This window comes from Convolutriloba macropyga, chromosome 5 (genome assembly GCF_964194025.1).
Source record: "Convolutriloba macropyga chromosome 5, txConMacr16.3, whole genome shotgun sequence".
NCBI classification, from domain to species: Eukaryota; Metazoa; Xenacoelomorpha; order Acoela; family Convolutidae; genus Convolutriloba; species Convolutriloba macropyga.
The window spans coordinates 22,436,381-22,451,495 of NC_134472.1; the positions used below are offsets into that span (position 1 = coordinate 22,436,381).

The 15,115-nt window shown below is 37.6% G+C and overlaps 1 protein-coding gene across 4 annotated transcripts in view; it reads left to right on the plus strand.

Annotated features, from left to right (window-relative positions):
- The first annotated feature begins 403 nt into the window (after positions 1-403).
- The window catches only part of LOC142339231 (uncharacterized), a 41,326-nt gene continuing 26,614 nt past the window's right edge, over positions 404-15,115 (plus strand). For 2 of the 4 annotated variants that reach the window (XM_075389087.1, XM_075389088.1), the window contains exons 1-7: positions 404-666; positions 734-822; positions 1,390-1,485; positions 2,038-2,263; positions 2,770-2,895; positions 4,470-4,694; positions 7,588-7,713. In XM_075389087.1, the coding sequence (XP_075245202.1) occupies positions 405-666; positions 734-822; positions 1,390-1,485; positions 2,038-2,263; positions 2,770-2,895; positions 4,470-4,694; positions 7,588-7,713 (1,150 nt within the window). In that variant the 5' untranslated portion in view covers position 404. Of the gene's footprint in view, positions 667-733; positions 823-1,389; positions 1,486-2,037; positions 2,264-2,769; positions 2,896-4,469; positions 4,695-7,587; positions 7,714-9,271; positions 9,498-15,115 lie in introns of all 4 variants that reach the window. The other 2 variants (XM_075389090.1, XM_075389089.1) reach the window with 2 other exon arrangements.

Genomic DNA, 15,115 nt, shown 5'->3' on the forward strand with positions numbered 1-15,115 from the left:
AATACTACACTAATTTGGTGTCAAGCTTCCCCTCCTGCTCAACAAAAAAGATTTTGTTAGTAATATTTTCAAATTGTACAGACCGGACCAAAAATGGATTTTTCATGAGATATTTGATTACCTATTTCTCCGGAAAATGTCTGTTGTGTCCTTAAATGGGGTCTTTCCCATTATAGCCACCCCCCCCCCCCCCCAGCTTAGTGGTCAGATAACCTATAGCCCCCCCCCCCCCCCCAATCATGGTAAATATACCATGATGGGGGGATATATTTTCATGGGGGGAGGGGGGGGGGGCTATAATGGGGAAGACCCCTTAAATGTGCTCAACAGCTGCATATTATGGTGGCAAAATTTGTTTTTCTAGTGCTTTGTTGCTGAGTTTAAATGTGGCATTTTCAGATCTGATGACGCTGAATTCAAGTTCAGAATTTGATATTGGCGGCGTGGTGATAGGAAGAAATGAAGATGATCAAGATACATTTAAAGATACGAAACCAAGAATTCTTTTAACTGGAAGACAAAGATCTGGGAAAACTGCAATAAACCGTGTCGTTTTTCATAAAATGTCGCCGAATGAAACTCTTTTCTTACAGTCAACTAGCAAAATCCAGAAAGATTCCATCAATCATTCATCATTTGTTCGCTTCGAAGTTTGGGAGTTTCCAGGTTTGTGATTCCTGTTACAATATTTTTTGTTTAATTTATGGTGTCTACTATATGATGTTTTTTTTAGGGCAAGTGGATCTCCTGGATGCTAGTGTGATTGATTCTGAAAAAATCTTTTCGCAATGTCATGCGCTCATCTACATAATTGATTCGCAGGTTGGTATAGAACTAGTCAGTTTAGTAGTTATCATAATCCCATTAGAAAAACATGCAATCTGCCACAAAGCGGATCCTAGGTATGTAATAAGTTCTTTCAACATTACGTTGGGTGGGAACAAAAAATAATAGTATATACCAAAAATAGTTCAGGCTCATGCAGTTTGCTGTTACGAGCACTTAAACTCGTTAATTGAAACAAAACCGACTGTTAATGTTCGACGAAAATTTCTTCCATCGAACAGAATTTTTATATAACATCGTCAACAAAACTTAGTAATTTTGGAAGTGAAATGAACAAAAGGACAATTAGCGATCTGTACTGGAGTTTCTTCGCCAATAAATACAACTACGATATTAAATGCACCTGGCGGATCATTTGCAGGTACTAAAACTGCAATAACTGGAAGACATTAGAATAAACCTTCAGTCCAATGGTAATCTAAAAACTATCTAAAAAACTTGATGAGCTACATTTAGAGCTGTATTCAGATATTCAGATTGGGACTGAACACCCTTGAGGCGATACCTCAAAAGCCTTAACTACTACTACTTAATACTTTGCAGGACGATTATGCTGACTCCCTGGATATAATGCGAGCAGTAGTCACCAGGGCTTATTCCGTCAACCCAAATATCAACTTCGAAATCTTCATTCACAAGGTCTGCTGCTTTATATGACAACACATCCAAAATTTTTGTTAATATTTTTCAGGAAAAGCTAAATAGCTTACTCGTTTGTTGATATCTTAATCATTGGTTGTCTATAATCAGTATTTGGGGGCAGTTAGGGATAATTAATTTTAACGTTCAGTTCCTCATTACATTGAGGAAAATATTTTTGTTTATTAGCTCTCGAACGAAATTTGAACCAATTATTGTAGCCGTGTCATCTGTTTATTATTGTTGAAATATGGACAGTTGAGTTGTTGGAACCTTTTTGTTTATACACATCTGTAAATTAAGTTTATTAGAGTACTGTTTTTTGAAACTCGTTATTAGTGGTTTCACTCGTCATTCAGTTTCTGTTCAATCCATTAATAACCCGATGCGTCAAAAAACAGTAGTCTAAAGCCAAAAAGCCCCTTGGTGCGCGATTCAAACCCCACAATCGACTGTAGTAGCGTACAATGATAGAATCAAGCCCCCGAAAGTTGTTCGATAGCAAATCGGAAATCAGTCGGTTATGTTTGCAGTTGTTTTATGTATTTTAAGGTGGATGGATTGAACGATGACCACAAAATAGAAATTCAGAGAGATATCTACCACCGCGCCTACGATAAGCTCAATCAAGACGATCAGTCTAACATTACATTGTCTTTTTCCTTGACTTCAATCTACGATCACTCTATTTTTGAGGCCTTCAGTAAAGTGGTCCAGAAACTAATTCCTCAGCTGGCTACTTTGGAACAGATGCTGTCTATTTTTGTAGAGAATTCAGGTTTGAATACAATTCATTTCACTCATGAAATCATTTAAATTTGCTGATGCTTTGACTGAGGCTGTAATGAGCATGACATGGACTGGCATGCTCCTGCGACCTCAACACAAGTTTATGTTAGAATATAAGCCAAGTTCATCAACCTTGTTAATCAAGGACCAGACTAAAACATTGGATTTGGGAATGCAACTCAAGCGCTGTAGGCAAGTGACAACAGAGGTTGCTTTTCTTGCGTTCTGGAAAGCATTTTTAACGTGCCTATTTTTGAGGCGTTTCTTTAATCTTTCCTATTTATTATGTTGCGTATACAACAATTGCTGAACAAAAAGCCACAATTAAGAGTGTTTTGCCTTATAAGAGCGAATGAACTTGAATAGAAACCAAACGTGTGAGCCAACGGTAGGGCAAGTTACAATAAAGTAAAATTTTGATTGGTATAAAGGGGTGAATAACTGAAATGCTTTTAATGAAATGTATTGTCTACTACTTGTGCTATTGTTGTTTAGGTATTGACAAAGCCTTTTTATTCGACGTGGTGTCCAAAATCTACATTGCTACGGATGCCTCCGCAGTAGACATGCAGACATACGAGCTGTGTTGTGACATGATTGATGTGGTCATTGATTTATCAGGTACGTTAATTAACAAGTCACTTTGGCATTTGGTTTTGCACCATCATTGTGCTAGCTCAAGATTACAGTATGTTATTAGATTTTCAGTGTCGATTGAAAGCGATATTTTTGTTTGTGTCCTCTTGGTATTTTTACGGTTTTTCTCTTGATCGATTTTTCGTCTGGCGCGTTAGCTTTTCATCTTCAAAACGGAATAAACTGGTGAAGCCCAAGGGCATTAAGCACCCACCGAGCCAGTTAACCCTTATTAGGCGTAAGCTAACAGCTACGAACGGCAATGCCATCACCAGTCCATTGAGAGCAATTCGTCCGGCGTTAGTTGGTTATGCTCTTCAATCATAAGGTTTTATGTTCGGTTGAACATTTAATTGGACGAATTTTTATAAATTGCTCTTGAACGGAGTTTGAAGCAATTATTGTAAACGTGTCTTTTTTAATGCAAAAATTTTGCTTGACAGCTTTCTTCTAGAACATTCTTTCGATCGCATTTCTCGAGTGACTTTTTAACGCTTGGTTATTAGTTGGTATATGTTTTTAATAAGCGCACAGCGATAGCTGCGGCTATTATTGGCCTTCCCTTGGTTTTTTTAACAATTCAAAGACTTTCAATTGTTTGGTGAGCTGTCTTTTTTTTTAAAATCTGTTCACGCTTTTTGCGGCTTTTTCACGTCAGTGATGAGAAGTCAAATTAGAGCGGTGATTTTGATCACACTAAAATAGTAAAGAGAGCAAAAAATCGGGTAGGATTGAGGCGTACCTTTTTCAAAACATCTTTAAAGTGGAGTGAGAAATTGGTGTTTGAATAATTTGGCGGTTTTTGAGATGAATTTTTTTCAGATGCGTCAGTTTGACGTCTTTTTTCAGAGTCTCCTCTCCTTCAGTGGTTTTACGACGGTTCATAAGTATTCTAATTGTGCGTATTTGCCTTTGCTTGAACTCATTAAGGGACAGCTTTTATGACTTTGCAACTATTTGTGTTCATAAAATATTACTGAATTTTAGATTTTGTCCAATTTTAAAGTTATCTGTTGTCTTATTACTTGGTACCATTAATGAAAGGTCTGATTGGTTGCTAATGGGGCATAAAAGAACATAGTTAATGGCTCGAATTATAGCTAGTGGTTTTTCATGACTTTGACAATACTTTTTCCCAAAAGTTTTGAATTCTTCATTCCTGAAAGTTTTTACTGTACTTTTTGATGTCTTATCATTTAATCTCATTAGGGACAGGTCTCTGAAGCTGCTAGTAGGGGTTGAGTTTATCGATTTAATAGTTTTTGTTCAAAGCAAGGGCTTTCTATGATTTTGCCACTAATTGTTTTCAGTAATAATTATTGAATTTTTTGCGAGTTTTCCTTTTAACTTTATCGTCTTAGCTTTTTGTCTTTCTTAATGCTTTCTTTTTGAGACTTCAGGTCTACGAAGCTATTGCGGCTATTTTCTGGTAATCTGCAAGTTATGTTTGTTATATATCATTGCGCTAGGTACATTTGTATGCAAAATTATGTTGCCTGCCACTATTTGGGCCTGAAATTTTGAATTCAGTGTCTTTAATCTAATTTGGTTTGGTGTAGGTATCTACAGCAATGAATCTTTGCTTGAGGGTATGGAGGGAGATAGTGGGAGTGTGAACAGTGGAATGTTTGACCACCATCACTCTAACACACCCCCCTCAGTAGTGAGTGCCAGTCACACTCCCAATGGGGGCACAGCCATTCCTCAAACCACAGTAACCTCACCCAGTGGATCTTCTCCCAACATGGGAATGGTGCAGGCCAACAATACTGATAAGTTGCCAGGTAAACTCACTCACTCACAGACCATGATTCTTACACGTGTGTATAACATCTCAATATTATAGTTTTTAAAGGTACTTGAGCTGAGCTGCTCTTATGAATAATATTGTTCCTGTATGAATTTTTAAAAGCGTAAATTGTAGTTGTTGAGGCACTTTTCAACTTGAAGACTGCTTGATAGGGCACCAGACGAGTGGGAGGGGGGTCTCGCATATGGGCATTTATGGCCTAACATGTTGGTTGGCGTGCTTCACTTTAATGGCCTATTCTATTTGATAATCAAATTAAAAAAAAATAGGCAAACTTAGGATTACTCTTTTGATTAGTAACCGCGTCAGCTGCTCAGTCGGCTATTTTTGCGCCCCTATTTCTCTCCAACGTGACGAGGAGTATTGTAATTAATCGAAATTTTAATTAATCGAATTATAGCTAGTGGTTTTTCATGACTTTGACACTACTTTTTCCCAAAAATTTTGAGTGAATTTTTCATTTCTGAAAGTATTTACTGTACTTTTTGATGTCTTGGTACCATTAAGGACAGGTCTGATTGGTTGCTAATGGGGCATAAAAGAACATAATTAATTAATCGAATTATAGCTAGTGGTTTTTCATGACTTTGACACTATTTCCCAAAAATTTTAAGTGAATTTTTCATTTCTGAAAGTATTTACTGTACTTTTTGATGTCATTTAATCTCATTAGGGACAGGTCTCTGATGCTGTTAGTAGGGGTAAAGTTTAGCGATTTAAAAGTTTTTTTATGACTCCAGTTTTAGTAATTTCTGGATAAAGTTTAAAATTTTTTCAAATTTTTGGAAAATTTTTGTTCCAATTATATGGAACTTTATGTGCTTCTGAAACTATTTCTGGCTTGAAACGGGGATATCGGATAGTATTTTGAGTTAATGAAATGGTTCTTAAGATATTAATATCTTAAATTTTAGCAAGATTTTGAATTTGCATTTTTTCCCCAAATTTTTTAATTATTTTTTGTCCTTTTCTGAGTTTAACGACCAAAACTGGCCAACGAAACTTTTCAAGTCTCGTAAATGGGTTACTTGATAGAACTTTCGAGACAAAAATTGTTTTTGAACTTTTTTATTGCGAAGGTGAAAACTTTTTTGAATTTTTTCAGTTTAATGATTTTTTTTACTAACAAGGCTAGAAAACTAGAAGTTGCAGAGTCGAATCCCATCATGAAATTTTTTTTGTCTCTTTCTATCTCTGTCGGTTAGGGTTCCTTTCCTTCTCTTTCTCGTTCATGTTTTATCTCTCTCTCTCTCTCTCACTCTATCTTTTCTCTCTCTTTGTTGATGCCGCACTTCAGCTGCTTTCTTGCGGCGTAATGTCATCATCGCTGATCTTCATTAACAATGAGTTATAGTAGCAATGTTTTTTTTATCATAAATGGCTTGGCAGGAACTTTTTAGGAAATCCTTGTTAATTTCTCTCAAAGCAATTTTTAGCAAATATATTAATCCTGTTTCTCTTTTTTTGCAATTTTTCGCCTGGCCGATTTTTCGTCTGACCCATTTGTTTGTATTCAGAAACGGAATAAGAGGTAGCGCCCAGTTTGCATTAAAATCTCTTATAGGCGTTCAGCCAACTAGTCTTCAAGTATGCGATAAGTCTTCAAGTATGTTCAGCCCACTAGTCTCCGCTGCGTTCACTTTACACACCTTCAATTAATCTAAAGCTAGCCTCCCGAAACCGGGGCTAGCTACTGACGAAGCGACCGCCCCCCGGTCGTTTGAAAGAAATTCGCCCGACTTTAGTCGGTTATGTTTTAATTAATATCATTAGTGAGAGGACTCGACATTTAACGACAGGTCGCTGATGAGAAATGTTGTTTTATTGTTTAGTCTCTTTACTAAAAGCTCTCAGTTGCCTTTTGAAGCGGATTTAATGATTGTCAGTTCATGAATTAATACGATTCTTTGAATTGTATTTCGGACTTGTCCTGCTATGTTTTTTTTTAATTTCATTGTCAAGATTTTTGTTACGATCATGTGACGTCACAACCACTTTCTGCTTTTTGTTCATTCGTTCATGCAACTTCAACTGAAGTGCGTGCGTGACGTCATTTTTTGTTTTTAGTGAAGCAATTTCTTTTGTTTATTTGCGTGATTATGTTTTTGGTCACACTTGACTTACCTCTCTCTCTCTCTCTCTCTAAAATAACTTCCTGACTTTGAAATTGACTTTTATTTACTTTAATTCAAAGAGATAAGGACAAGTGAATTTGTGTCTCTCTAAGTGATGGTTATTTGGGAGCAGCTAATAGAGGCAGCAATGACTCATATAGATTCAAATCAAAATTTATCCTCGCAGCCTTCGATGAAAAGACTAATTTTTTTGTCTTTCTTAATGCTTTTTTTGAGACCGCAGGTCTACGAAGCTATGTTGGCTATTTTCTGGTAATCTGCAAGTTATGTTTACTATGTATCATTGCGCTAGGTACATTTCTTTGGTATTTGCGCTTGGTAAGTTTGGCTTTTGGTTGTGCACCATCATTGTGCTAGCTCAAGATTACAGTATGTTATTAGATTTTCTGTGTCGATTGAAAGAGATATTTTTGTTTGTGTCCTCTTGGTATTTTTACGGTTTTTCTCTTGATCGATTTTTCGTTCGAAAGCATTTTTAACGTGCCTATTTTTGAGGCGTTTCTTTAATCTTTCCTATTTATTATGTTGCGTATACAACAATTGCTGAACAAAAAGCCACAATTAAGAGTGTTTTGCCTTATAAGAGCGAATGAACTTGAATAGAAACCAAACGTGTGAGCCAACGGTAGGGCAAGTTACAATAAAGTAAAATTTTGATTGGTATAAAGGGGCGAATAACTGAAATGCTTTTAATGAAATGTATTGTCTACTACTTGTGCTATTGTTGTTTAGGTATTGACAAAGCCTTTTTATTCGACGTGGTGTCCAAAATCTACATTGCTACGGATGCCTCCGCAGTAGACATGCAGACATACGAGCTGTGTTGTGACATGATTGATGTGGTCATTGATTTATCAGGTACGTTAATTAACAAGTCACTTTGGCATTTGGTTTTGCACCATCATTGTGCTAGCTCAAGATTACAGTATGTTATTAGATTTTCAGTGTCGATTGAAAGCGATATTTTTGTTTGTGTCCTCTTGGTATTTTTACGGTTTTTCTCTTGATCGATTTTTCGTCTGGCGCGTTAGCTTTTCATCTTCAAAACGGAATAAACTGGTGAAGCCCAAGGGCATTAAGCACCCACCGAGCCAGTTAACCCTTATTAGGCGTAAGCTAACAGCTACGAACGGCAATGCCATCACCAGTCCATTGAGAGCAATTCGTCCGGCGTTAGTTGGTTATGCTCTTCAATCATAAGGTTTTATGTTCGGTTGAACATTTAATTGGACGAATTTTTATAAATTGCTCTTGAACGGAGTTTGAAGCAATTATTGTAAACGTGTCTTTTTTAATGCAAAAATTTTGCTTGACAGCTTTCTTCTAGAACATTCTTTCGATCGCACTTCTGGAGTGACTTTTTAACGCTTGGCTATTATTCGGTATATGATTTAAATTGCCGCACAGTGATAGCTAGGGCTGTTTTTGTTCTTCCCTTGGTGTTTTTAACAATTCAAAGACTTTGAATTGTTTTTGTGCGTTGTCTTTTTTTTTAAATCTGTTCACGCTTTTTTCGGCTTTTTCACGTCAGTGCAATGTCATTTTGATCACACTAAAATATTAAAGAGAGCGAAAAATCGAGTTGGATTGAGGCGTGCCTTTTTCAAAAGACCTTTAAAGTGGAGTGAGAAATTGGTGTTTGAATAATTTGGCGGTTTTTGAGATGAATTTTTTTCAGATGCGTCAGTTTGACGTCTTTTTTCAGAGTCTCTTCTCCTTCAGTGGTTTTACGACGGTACATATGTATTCTAATTGTGCGTATGGGACAGCTTTTTAGGGACATTAAGGGACAGCTTTTATGACTTTGCAACTATTTGTGTTCATAAAATATTACTGAATTTTAGATTTTGTCCAATTTTAAAGTTATCTGTTGTCTTATTACTTGGTACCATTAATGACAGGTCTGATTGGTTGCTAATGGGGCATAATAGAACATAGTTAATGGCTCGAATTGTAGCTAGTTGTTTTTCATGACTTTGACAATACTTTTTCCCAAAAGTTTTGAATTCTTCATTCCTGAAAGTTTTTACTGTACTTTTTGATGTCTTATCATTTAATCTCATTAGGGACAGGTCTCTGAAGCTGCTAGTAGGGGTTAAGTTTATCGATTGAATATTTTTTGTTCAAAGCAAGGGCTTTCTATGATTTTGCCACTAATTGTTTTCAGTAATAATTATCGAATTTTTTGCGAGTTTTCCTTTTAACTTTATCGTCTTAGCTTTTTGTCTTTCTTAATGCTTTCTTTTTGAGACTTCAGGTCTACGAAGCTATTGCGGCTATTTTCTGGTAATCTGCAAGTTATGTTTGTTATATATCATTGCGCTAGGTACATTTGTATGCAAAATTATGTTGCCTGCCACTATTTGGGCCTGAAATTTTGAATTCAGTGTCTTTAATCTAATTTGGTTTGGTGTAGGTATCTACAGCAATGAATCTTTGCTTGAGGGTATGGAGGGAGATAGTAGGAGTGTGAACAGTGGAATGTTTGACCACCATCACTCTAACACACCCCCCTCAGTAGTGAGTGCCAGTCATACTCCCAATGGGGGCACAGCCATTCCTCAAACCACAGTAACCTCACCCAGTGGAATATTCTCCCAACATGGGAATGGTGCAGGCCAACAATACTGATAAGTTGCCAGGTAAACTCACTCACTCACAGACCATGATTCTTACACGTGTGTATAACATCTCAATATTATAGTTTTTAAAGGTACTTGAGCTGAGCTGCTCTTATGAATAATATTGTTCCTGTATGAATTTTTAAAAGCGTAAATTGTAGTTGTTGAGGCACTTTTCAACTTGAAGACTGCTTGACAGGGCACCAGACGAGTGGGGGGGGGGGTCTCGCATATGGGCATTTATGGCCTAACATGTTGGTTGGCGTGCTTCACTTTAATGGCCTAATCTATTTGATAATCAAATTTAAAAAAAATAGGCAAACTTAGGATTACTCTTTTGATTAGTAACCGCGTCAGCTGCTCAGTCGGCTATTTTTGCGCCCCTTTTTCTCTCCAACGTGACGAGGAGTATTGTATGAGTGCCTTTTTTTGGAGTCAAATAAATCTTGTCTTTCTAATTAAAAGCTGTGTAGAAATAGCCAGGGCTATTTTTGATTGCTCTCAAACAAAGTTTGTAGAAATTATATTAGTCCCTTTAATAGACGCAAAGCGATAGCTGAGGCTATTATTGGCTTTCTGTTGGATTTTTTACACTCGAAGTAGTATTAATTTTTTTGAGGTTTTTTTAGCGGAAGTACTATTTGTTCAGACGGCGTTTTGACCGAAAATGTAAAATGAGTAAAATTGCCGCGTGAACTGATTTTTTTTCTGCGCGAGAGAAGTGCTCTGATCATACACTGCATTTAGTGGATAAATTTTTGACTTTGAGAAGAGTTTTTGACAGAATGGCTTATGGATATACGTTTATAGCTCAATGGGCCCAATTTTTTTTTGTAATTTGGTTTTTATAGCAATATTTTTAATTGCTCTTGAACGAAGTTAATAGCAATTATTGTAAACTTGTTGGTCTTTTTTAATGAAATTTTTTGCTTGACCATTTTGCGCTTTTCTTCTAGAACATTCTTTGACTTCTCAAGTGACTTTTTCTAGCTTTCGTTCTTCATTTTTGAGTGATCTCTATTGTTCTCACTAAAGTTTTTTGCTAATATAAAATCGATTGTAGCGAAGCAAATATAAGGGCGTGATAGCCGAGTGGGCAGTGCATATGGTTATAGAGCGGAACCCATAAACATATGGTTCGAAGCCCGGTGCTGTCAAATGTTTTTCCAACCGCCTGTCGTTCGAGAGCAATTCTTCCGACATTAGTCGGTTTGTTTTTTAAATTGTTAATATATAGCCCACTGAAATAGATACCAACGTGTTTTTGAGAGCCTAAAATAGCGTTTCAAGTTATAATGAGCAATTACTTTAAGAACTCATCTTGTCTATGACATCTTCATCAAAATATACATCTTTTCTCAAAATTGCTGATTTTTGTTTTGTGACAATTGTGTTTTCTTGATGTGACATTTGTTTTCTTGGTTCTACTTTTATAAGACTAATATAATGAGTTATTTTTTGACATTTTTTAAGCTTTGTCAGTTTTTTTGAGGCCATCCAAAGAATTTTGGCCATTTTTAACTTTACCAAATGATTTTATGGCAAAATGCAGTGCTTTTAGCTGTAAGTATGGTTCTGTGTGAAGTTTCCACGCATCGAGTTGCCAACGGAATTCGTCGGTTTCAACTGAGTTGCGTGTGTGACGTTATTTTACACCTTTATTGGGGAGTTTTTTTTCATACGCCTCATCAATTTTTTGTTCGCAATTGAATTACTTTACTCAAAAACGACTTCGTCACTCTGTTTGACTTTTCCTTACTTCAATTCCAAGAGATAAAGTCAAGTGATTGCTTGTCACTCTATTAGAAGGTTATTTAAGAGCACTAAAAAGTTCAACATATTTCAAATCAGAATATAACACCTCAACATCTAACAGTTCCTTTTTTGGTCTGTTTCTTTTTGTCTGTCTGTTTCTTGTTTCTTTTTTGAGACCGCAGATCTACGAAGCTTTTGCCGCTTTTTTCTGGCAGTTGTTACAGCAAGTTTTCATCGTCAAAAACAGGATGTACAAGTAAAGTCCGGATGACATAAAATGGTTAAGCTGCACTCTTAAAGCGTTACACCTTAGTAATCGCTACGTTTGCGGTCATCGAAGACCTCATCCATCCGGCGATATGGACCCCCGTCCCTCATCGTCCTCCTCCTCGTCCTCCTTTTGATCTTCCTCCTCCTCCCATTCCTGTGTAGCAATAGCCAGGGCTACGTTTGATTGCTCTCAAACAAAGTTTGTAGAAAATATATCAGCTTTTTAATAGACGCAAAACGTTAGCTGAGGCTATTATTGGCCTTTTTTGTATTTTTTACACTCGAAGAGTATTGGTTTTTTTGCGGGAAGTTTTTTTTTGCCGGAGGTACTATTTGTTCAGACGGCGTTTTGTCCGAAAATGTAAAATGAGTAAAATTGCCGTGTGAACTAATTTTTTTTTCTGAGTGAGAGAAGTGCTTTGATCATACACCGCTTGAAGTGGATAACTTTTCGACTTTGAAAAAAGTTTTTGACAGAATGGCTTATGCATATGCGTTTATAGCTCAGTGGGCCCAATTTTTTTGTAATTCGGTTTTTATAGAATTATTTTTATTTGCTCTTGAACGAAATTAATAGCCATTCATGTAAACGTGTTGGTTTTTTTGTGAAACTTGTCGCTTGACCATTTTGCGCTTTTCTTCTAGAACATCTTTTGACTTCTCATGTTACTTTTTCTAGCATTCGCTCCTCATTTTTGAGTGATCTCTATTGTTCTCACTAAAGCTTTTTGCTAACATGAAATTGATTGCAGCGAAGGAATTATAAGGGCCTGATACCCGAATGAGCAGTGCATATGGTTATGGAGCGGAAGGTCAGTGGTTCGAATTCCGGTGCGGTCAAATGTTTTCCCAACCGCCTGTCTTTCGAGAGCAATTCTTCCGACATTAGTGGGTTTGATTTTAAGTCGATGCTGTGTTAATACGGAGCCCACTGAAATTAATACCACCGTGTTTTTGAGAGCCTAAAAATGCGTTTCAAGTTAAAATGAGCAATTACTTATTTTTAGTTAAGAAATCATTTTGTCTTTGACATCTCCATCAAGAGAGAAATGTATCTTTTCTCAAAACTGCTATGATTTTTGTTTTGTGACAATTGTTTTCTTGATGTGACATTTGTTTTCTTGGTTCTTCTTTTTTAAGACTAGTATAATGAGTTATTTTTTGACATTTTGTTAGCCTTATCAGTTTTTTGAGGCCATCCAAAGAATTTGGCCATTTTTTAACGTTACCAGATGATTTTTTGGCAAAAGGCAGTGCTTTTAGCTGCAAGTATGGATCTGTGTGAAGTTTCCACGCATCGAGTTGCAAACGGAATTCAACGGTTTCAACTGAGTTGCGTGTGTGACGTTATTTTAACATCTGCTGGGGAGAGTTTTTGTTCATTAGCCTCATTAATTTTTTGCTCGCAATTGACTTACCTTACTCAAAAACGACTTCGTCACTCTGAGTTTGACTTTTCTTTAGTTCAATTCAAAGAGATAAAGTCAAGTGAGTGCTTGTCACTCAAATAGGTTATTTGAGATCACTTATAAGTTCACTACTAATTTTTTTATCTGTTCTTAAGACCATATATTTTGATAAACAGTTCAACTCTGCTTTTTTTGCTGAGTTGATTGGGTGACGTTATTTTTGGAGAGAGTTTTTCATTCGCCTCATTGAGTTTTTGGTCGCACTTGACTTACTTCACTCAAAAAGGACTTCGTCACTCTGAGTTTGACTTTTTTCTTCAAGTCAAAGAGATAAAGTCAAGTGACTTTATCTCTTTGAATTGAAGAAAAAAGTCAAACTCAGTGACAAAGTCGTTTTTGAGTGAAGTAAGTCAAGTGCGACCAAAAACTTAATGAGGCGAATGAAAAACTCTCAAAAAATAACGTCACGCAACAGTTGAAATTTTATGAAAGAATGCAAAAAAAGCCGAGTTGAACAGTCTATCAAGTGTTTAGAGTGCTTGTCGCTCTAATAGAAGGTTATTTGAGAGCGATAAGTTCAACAGATTTTTAATCAAAATATAACACCTCAACTTTTAAAGTTTCTCTTTGGTCGGTTTCTTTGTCTGTCTGTTTCTTGTTTCTATCCTTTGAGACCGCAGATCTACGAAGCTGTTGCAGCTATTTTCTGGCAGTTGTTAGAGCAATTTTTCTGACGCGTTTAACTTTTCATCGTCACAAACGGGATAAACAAGTCAAGTCCGGATGGCATTTAATGGCTGAGCAGCACTATTAAAGCCTTACAACTTACTAATAGCTAAGTTTGCGGTCATCGAAGCCATCATTCATGCGGGGATATGGACCCCCGTCCCTCCTCCTCATCCTCATCGTCCTCCTGTTGTTGTTGTTGTATGTGAGCCTCTTCACTCGGAAGGCTCAAAGATGTGAAGTTTTACGTCATCAGGGTTTGATTGGAGGATGTCTGGTGTCTGTCTACCCCCAATGGTCTGTTGTCTTTCTGAGGCCAATTTCAGGCACTGAGGAAGGAAGGGGTTCGCGTCCTCGTCGGATTGGGTCGTGCAATTCCCAAAAATCGATGAGTCCGATCTTCCGAACTGTTTCGTGTGCTGTAGCCAGGTTGCACTGTTTACTCTCAGCTGGTTTAACTTGACTTGAGATTCTCGGGATGGATCGGAGTTTACGGGCAGTGGGTATCCTCCCTGTGATGGGGTGTAGTGCCAGAAGTCCTTGCTAACTTCTGGGTATCTGTGAAGCTTGTTGTCTTCTCTGGTCAAGTTGATGTGCTCTGATACGTTTTGTCTTGACTGTACGGGTGCCATCCTTTTCTTTGCCGTGCTTATCCGATCTCCTCTGAAATTTCCTTCGCGCGATTTGAGTCTGGGTCTGGAAGCTTTGGATGCTAATTGGTGTAGAGTATGGTTTCTGTCCCTGTTCAGACTGTGCTCGTAGAGCTTTGCTGCTCCATCTTCACATTCTTGTTGTAATGTTGTTAGTTGTGATTCTGCGAACGTTTGCGGAGTTAGGCTACCTCGAGGAAGTCCTTTTATTATTCTGGCTGCAGTATTGTTAGTTGTCTCTAAACATTTGAACTGGGTTTCTGAGGCGATTGGACCGCACAACTCCATAGCGTAGGTTCCCCCGGGACGGACGTTCGTCTTGTATAACCTCCTGAGGTCAGCTTCTCGTAGTCCCCAGTTCTTTCCTGAAAGCTCTTTGATGTTGTTTTGGCTACTCAGCTTTTTCTTTGCTTCCTTTGCATGTTCCCTGAATCTCAGCTGGGAATCTATTGTCACTCCTAGGATGGTGAGACTGGGTATCTGTCTCCTCTAGGCTAAAAGTGAAATACTTCTGTTCTGCCCAAGATCCAAGCGCGTCCAAACCTCGCTGGATTCTTTGTGCTGCAGCCTCGGGGTTTGGTGTCCGAGATCTGAAGTTTCAAATCGTCCGCAAATTTGTTGACCAGTACTTCAGGGCAGGCTGCCGTTATCGCTCGCGGGAGGATGGCTGTAGCTCTGCAGTATAGCAAGAGGGACAGAGGGCTGCCTTGTAGGACTCCTTGTGCGAATTTCCTGCTCTGACCAAACACATTGTTCCATTGCACGCACGCAGATCTGTCCGCCAATCAGTTTCTGAGCCATCTCAGCATCCTTCCGGTCATGCCGTGGT